A 7,321-nucleotide genomic window follows, 5' to 3' on the forward strand; every position below is an offset into this window, starting at 1 on the left:
GGGCCCGAGCTCGGCCCGGCCCCGGGCGGAGCCACCGCCCCGCCACGGCCCACGGAAGCGCTCGGAGCCCGGGCAGGGACAGCCCGAGCGCTGCTGGGAGCCGCTGACAGCCTGCACCATCACAGCATGCTTTGGAGTGTACGGATCTGAAGGATCAGAGCCCAGAAGACTGGGCTAGAGGAGCTCCAGAGGCCCCTTCCAGCCCCATTCCGGGATGCACGCATTTACAATGCCTGCATACACCCCCCCCTCTACAAAACCGCACACTCTAAGGAGTATCAGCCTGCGAGGTTGCTGTTACAGCCCCGTTCAAGAGAAAAAAACTAGACAAGGTGATATTGTGCAGGCAGGTTTAATAGAGCACAGAATATTTTTTCTTCCACTCTAATGGTCAAGTGTTTATATACATTGTATTAATAGCAGATTAAAAAATATTACAGAATTGAAAATCTGATTTATACAGATGGGTTACTTAAGCAAACAGCTGAAAAGGGTGAAGGAGTTAGAAGTATTCCTCTGGTTTCAGCCACTTCCAAAACAAAAGCACCACAGACCGCTGAAATTGTGGAAGCAGATGACGAGATTTACAGATTTTATTTATTCAGATTTAGGCAAGGCACTCGTTAAGAAACACTTCTCTATATGTACAACATAAGAAACCCCGGTGGATGCCAAGGGTCTGTCACTGTGCTGGGAGTGGCTGTGCCATGTGCATGGCGGGGGCCTGCATGGGCCAGCCCTCCTGGTGGTTCTGCAGCAGCCGGTACAGCTGCTTCAGGTGCGCCACGATGTTGTCCTTGATGTCCGGCGTGGAGATCTGCAGCCGCACGCTGCCACTGTCAAAGGAGCGTGTGAAGTCCCCAGAGAACATCTCGTAGATCATCCGGGCCACAACGGGGATGACCTGTTAAAGAGGGCATTTGTTCTAGCCTAAAGGCACACGGAATATCCCTGTTACTCTGCAGGAACCCCTCTCCTGGATGCAGAGACTGTTTCCACAATACCTTAAAACACACAAACCAATTCTATTCAGCACATGTCACATTTGTATTTGCTCTCCCAAACCCCACCAGTGTTACTGGAGTTTCCCTGGTGTCAGAAGCTACAGCAGAGAAGAACAGGTCTCGGTATCCATGGGAATTGATCCCAGACCCAACAAGGCTGGCACACATCACCGCAGAGCCCCCGCTCCTACCTGCACCACGATCAGCTTCCTCTCCCTGGGTTTTCCATCGGGCCACTCTTCTCCAAAACAGAAGTAGATCTCGTATGGTGGCTGTTTCTCAATTTGTCCCTTCTGATGGGCAATCAGCTCTAAGAAGAAAAGCAGAGCACTGCAGGGTTGTCCTCTTTAAGCTGGAAACACCTGTGCCATCCCACCTGACTGCAGCACCCCCACTCTTACCTACACACTGTCCTCTGCCACCTCTCACAATTACAGCCCATTCCTTGCATGTGAAGTGCTTTCTTTAAAAGCAAGGCCCTCTGATGTCTCTCAGAGCGTTATATGAGTGTACAGCCCTTTGCTCCCGCCACACACCCGCTCCAAGCTCCCCTGAAGTCAGGGCAGCAGTGGCCCTGACCCACTCTCCACAGAGAACTACCTGGTGCATCCAGGCGGAGCCCCAGTGCAGACCACCCTTTCCAGCAGTGCCATGACCAGTGTCCAGAGCTATTTGCCAGAAGCACAAGTTACCTACCACTTAGGAACGTCTCCAGACAGAAGAGCTTGACCTTCTTTTGCCTCTCGATCAGATTTGGGGTGGTGGAGGAGGGGGCACAGGGACCAGACCAGTACACCTTGCACTGGCAGAGCCGCACGGCATAGATGGCGTGGCCACTGACCTCCAGGATCAGTCCCCTGTCCATAACATCCAGCAGCCGACTCGTGAAGATCTTCTGCCTTTCATTGGTGATCTGCTCCGTCCCTGGAAACTTGACTTGCTCCAAACTGATGGGCCCAAAGAGCTCTTCCTGGTCTGGCATAGGACCCAGCTCTCCGTAGAAAAGTCTGCAGCCCTGCGGGTTGCTCACGGTCGTCGTGGGTCCGGTCTCCTTTCCTCGATACTCAAATTTGATTTCTAGGTCTGTCACTGAGAGAGAAACTGTCAGTGTGGCTTTTCCTGGATCATCAGCAGCAGGGACACCATGCAAGCCCCGCTGCCTTCACAGGGATGTTTAAACCACACACAGTTCTATTTAACCTACACAAGTTCTCCTCGCTCACCCACAAACAGCCACAGGAAGAAAAAGGTAAAACACTATTTTCTGTGAGGTTTTAAAGTACAAAAGCAGAAGCACTGTTACAAACCCATGCACATACTTGGCAGGGAGCTGATCCAGAGCTCGGGGCTGCTGAAGAAGTCGTGCTGCAGTGCTGTCGGGGGCATTTCCATATCCAGGGGTTCGTTCTTTGGCCACACAGTTTCAGGGCTGCAGTTTTCTGCACTGGCTGGAGCCATCGGAGAATCTACAAAAAGGACACAACTCTTCAGTAAATCAAGATTTTATTTCAAGCATGTGCCAATTTACAAACAAATACCTTCACTAATACATTAGTCTGTGCCACCAACCATTGATATTAAGAAATGGAAATGTCTCTTGAATTGGGACATGCTGAGATTGATTCAATTCTTCCTCCTCTTCATCATCAAGATCATTATCCTTTTCATCCCACGGAGCTGAACCAGTGGAGCCTGCAAACAAGCACATTCTTGTGGGTGGATGATCAGCATGAAACACTGAAAAAATATCTTCATATTGGTTGTGCACAATATTGGATATTCATTTGTGTATTTTTGAAATATAAGTAAAAAAGGATAAATCTGATCCATACTAGATGCTAATTTCAGTTTAATATATAATTCTAGAAAGCGAAGGTAAAGTATTGATGGAGTAAGACACAGTTTTGCCAATATTAGATTGTTTAGCAGGAAAACATGCAACTGTATGCAGCTTTATTAATTTTAGTACTAAAGCATGACACAAAGTCCTTTTAGTTTAAGTACAGTCTTCACCTGGCAGCTGAAGAGTTAATGCAGAGAGGGAAGGAGGTGCCTTGGACAAAGGCCTGCCCAGGAGCCAGCCCGTGTCAGCAAGGCCCTCACCTGGATTAATGATTGATCCCTGCGACTGTGGGATGTCGCACACTTCATAAATTTTAATAGGGTTCATGGGCACCTCCTTGGTGCCATCGTACATCAAATTAAACTCCCGGCTCTTGTTAAGTGCACATCGGAGCTGGGCTTTCCACTTTGCAGGATCTGGCTCGTCCACTCCTTCCTGGTACTTTCCCGTTTCCACGGCCCATGCCTGGGGACAAAGTACAGCCAGCTCAGTCCAGCCCTCCCCACAGAGCAGCTTTTATCAGAAATCATACTTCCAAACAAATCCACTGTCAAACCCTTCTCTTGCAGAAGTCTTAATTAGAGCTCTTGTGATAACAAAAAAATGGAAATTCCCACTTTAATAGTTTTTCCCATTAAAATAAAGTGGAGAAAAAAAGATGTAAATCCAAACTCCAAAAGAACATTAGCAGTTTTGGGTTAGAGATTTTGTGGGTCTCAGATTCAACACCAGAAGTCATTTTTGACAGGGAGCCTGTGCAGGAGGAATGGATTCGGTTAAAATGGAGTGGAAGGACAGCCACAGGCAGCTGGCTGGCCTCTCCCTCTCTCACCCCAAAATCTGATCATTGGTCCAAGATCCCTCCAAGACAGAAGTCAGAAATTCCTCAAAGGAGTGTAGGGAGTTACAGTGAATCCCTTGGGATAAGAATATTAGGGACAGCACTAATATTTGCTTGTGATGAGCTTGTGGTGGACCCCTTAAGATTTACAGAACAGCATTTCAGGGTTTGCTGCCAAGAACAAGCCAGTTACCACATCCCAGCCCGAGTGGATGAAGCCAACAGCAGTCATCTTCCAGAGACCACGGATCACACAGCATCTGCCCTTTGGTGGTGGGAAAGGGTTAAAAAACTCAACACTGTCTCAGGCAGTGCCAAGCTTGGCATCCAGGTGCACACAGTGGCTTTTCTGAGGTCAGATAAATAAAGCATGCCTAGAAACAGCTCCCGAGATGCCTGTCCAGCTCCTGGGCCAACAATCCAGCCCTTTGTCTCTATTTCAGAGCCATGGGATCCCCGAGCTCTCCCCTGCCTCACCTTGAAGATGGTGTTCTCCTCCTCGTGCTGGGGGCTGTGCCGAGTCGCGTGTTTCCAGGGGATCTGGAACCGCTTCGCCTCCCGGTTCAGCCAGATCAGCCCGGGGTACATCCCACTGTCCACCTGGGCCACCAGCCACGGCTTCAGGCGCACCCTCCGCGGGTGTAGGGCCATGATCTGCTGGGGTAATGGCAGAGCCACTGCTAGAGGTTACTTGGGACTCATTTGCTTCAAAAAAACTGAATTAATTTAACCAGAAAAGGCCCTATGCTGTGTAACTGCTGTATTGTGTATGTTACTGCACCCTGAAACCACCAGATCGAGCTGGGTGACTCCTCTGCCAGGAAGAGTCACACACACCTCACTAAGCGGGGCCCAGAACTGTTACAAGCACAACAGCTTCAATAGTTCAATACAGCTTCCACAATTCAACATTCCAGAGCACGTTATTTGTGCTCAACGAGCACACGGAGGGCAAGCCCCCAGCAGACCTGGGCTGCAAACCCTGAGCAGGAGATAAAGCCACAAACAAGCAACAGCAAGAACAGGCAGCAGAATTTCAAAAGCCTCCACTTACACCTTGGAGAAGGGGCTGATCTGATCTCGTGCTCCTTCAGTCCTGTCAGACTGGCACGGAGGAGGAGAAAGGCTCACCCAACTGAGAGGCTTTAGCCCAGCCGAGGTGCAGGGGCCCAGGCTGAAGCACAGGGGCTCTTTCACCACAGAGACAAACTCTGAAAGTCATTTAATGACTTTTCCATGAATGCCCTGAATGCAGCACAATCACTGGCAAACAGCACTGACCTGTAATAACCAGGATGTTTATCCAGAAGGACATGAACTGCAAGTCTGCCTGCACTGCTGCTAAAAATCGAGTGCTGTTTACTTAATGTTTTTCTTAAGTAACCCCGTGTTGCTCACACAATTGCAGCCAGCCAACAATATTTTCCTTGTGTAGAACAAAGCCAAACAAACAAAATTAATGCCCGTTCCTCTCCAAGAAGAGGCAACATTCAGTATCTTTAGATTTTGGGAGGGGATTTCTGCACTACACATGTGCTCAGAAGGTGCATCTCCTATATTCATTTGTAAATCCTGAAACAGAGGTGAGAAATTACAAATATTCCCATTAATAAAGCAGTTACAGGACAAGTAAAACCTCTGCCATAAGCCCTGAATATTGCCGGAGGAGTTGCAAAATGCATCTGGTAGCAGAGATGGAGAAAATTTTAAAAAATCCTATCCAAGAACTAGTCTAGGAACAGGTTTTATTTGTCCAAATACCTGCAGATCCCATTCAGATGCAAGTGCTCACACAAAATTAATCCAAACACAATTCAGTTTATCTGTTAATCTTTTCTGCAAAGAAAATGTTCAGCTTCAACTGCAAACCACCTTTAAATAATAGTTTGAAAATGTGTGGTCACATTACCAGACTGTTTCCCAGGAACTGCAAAGGGTCAGGAAGCAATCATCAAAATTATTTTAGTGCTCCTGAAACTCTGCTGTGTTGGTTCTCTATGTTGAAAATGTTGTCAGAATTAAATTTTCAGAAGCGTGCTTGCAAAGACACAAGGTCCAGATTAATCCTGGACTTAGAACTGAGACCAAAACCAGGTACTGATTTCTCTTGAAAAGGAAAAAAAAAAGTGACATTTTAAAGAATCCTTACTACGGCTGGTTTCCACGATCTCTTTTACACTGAACTCTGCAAGCAGTCCCTTCTAATATCGTGTGCTGTGCACACACGTTTGCAAGACCAGGAGTAAATTCAAACCCCCAGAACAGGAGAGATTCATTCCCCTCTCACAGCAGAGGAGTCGGGTCACAAGGTGGGTGCTGGCTGGGATTGTCCCTGGGCCCGCAGACAGCGTCTGTCAGTGCTCCACACCACAATGCTTTATGACCTTTTATCACCAATGACTTGTTGACACAATAACTGAGAGCAAATCAACTTGAATCCCATTGCTGGGCTCAGACGGTGAGTCAGCCTCTTACAACCTTCAACTTCGATCCGGTGGGTTCCACTGATGCCAGACTCCTGGGGAATGTCTGTGCACACTCACCGGCTTTGCCAAGGCAGGCTTGGCCCTCTCTCGAGGCTCCTCAGCGCACAAACCCAGGGATTATCCAGTTCTCTTTATTCCCACTCAATTTGGGTGGTGTGTGAGGATAATTAGCACATCCCTGTGCTGCTAATGCATCTCTGGTCAGTGATGTAATTACTCCCTGTACCCTAATTATTAGTATTTCTCCTTGCAGACATTCACCCCAACAAGAACAACTCAAACTCAGGAAGGAGCAGCCAGCCTGCAGCCACTCCCCAGAGGGCTGCCGAGGAGTGACCAAGGTCAGGGACAGCCCCGGCCAGCTCTGGTGACACTCGGGGCTCTGGTGAGGTGCCAGACAGTCCAACAACACACGGAGCACCAGGAAAACCGACCTGAAGCCCGATGCAGTTTGCTGCACAGATGCTTTCGCTCCCCACCTGCAGACCCAGATATATTCAGTTCCTGCTCCACCTCATCCATTAAAGCCTCTGGAGAAGGAAGGGTCTGCTCGGGGTTCACTGCTGCGAACCCACAGACCCCGCTCCTTGCTCGTTATCTTTGTTTGATTACATTATCCTGTATTTCATGGAACTTATTAATTTTTTCAAAGACAAACCTTCACCCAGAGAAACTGAGGCTGAATTTCCATCCGACGCCGAATCACCTCCCTACACCGGGAGCCCGGGGCTCCCACATTTCAGAGTTCTGTACATCTCCTGCCTCCCACCACCCGTGCTGCCCCCAATACACCTGAACACGATTAACTCTTTGAATTCCCAGTTTCCGCATCCCAGTCTGGTCACCTCAGCCCCTGCCACGGCCAGGCAGCCCGTGAAGTTGGAAGGGGAACGAGCTGTTTGTTACACGAAGTGCGGGGTTTTGGGGTGTAACAGCTGCCATCCGAAAACTGCAGTGGGTGAAGGGGGTGGGGGGAAAACACCAGCCTTGCCCTAACTTTAGGCCTCGCTTTACACCGACTTGAAAGGCGTAGCCCGGGGCTAGCAGAGCGCAGCCCGCGGAGCCGATGGGAAGGAGCGGTAAATTGGCATTTTCAGCGGGCTCTGCCCTCCCGGCTGCGCCCGGACCCGCTCGGCGCCCCCGCACC

The 7,321-nt window shown here is 49.2% G+C and overlaps 2 protein-coding genes across 2 annotated transcripts in view; both read right to left on the bottom strand.

The window, feature by feature from the left end:
• CUNH1orf74 (chromosome unknown C1orf74 homolog) overlaps positions 1-7,321 on the bottom strand; it is a gene marked incomplete at its 5' end in the record, with an annotated part of 21,185 nt that overhangs the window by 1,076 nt on the left and 12,788 nt on the right. The window contains one exon of the mRNA XM_017741099.1: positions 5,996-6,001. Within this exon, the coding sequence (XP_017596588.1) occupies positions 5,996-6,001 (6 nt within the window). The remainder of the gene's footprint in view (positions 1-5,995; positions 6,002-7,321) is intronic.
• Positions 337-5,793, bottom strand: IRF6 (interferon regulatory factor 6). Its single transcript, XM_008638954.2, has 7 exons — positions 4,166-5,793; positions 3,108-3,312; positions 2,574-2,696; positions 2,324-2,470; positions 1,701-2,093; positions 1,196-1,314; positions 337-904 (listed from the first exon to the last, which is right to left on the bottom strand). The coding sequence occupies exons 1-7, from the start codon at positions 4,337-4,339 to the stop codon at positions 683-685; spliced, it is 1,383 nt and encodes a 460-aa protein (XP_008637176.1). The 5' UTR covers positions 4,340-5,793; the 3' UTR covers positions 337-682.

The sequence above is a fragment of the Corvus brachyrhynchos genome, unplaced genomic scaffold (genome assembly GCF_000691975.1).
Source record: "Corvus brachyrhynchos isolate BGI_N302 unplaced genomic scaffold, ASM69197v1 scaffold338, whole genome shotgun sequence".
Classification (NCBI taxonomy): Eukaryota; Metazoa; Chordata; class Aves; order Passeriformes; family Corvidae; genus Corvus; species Corvus brachyrhynchos.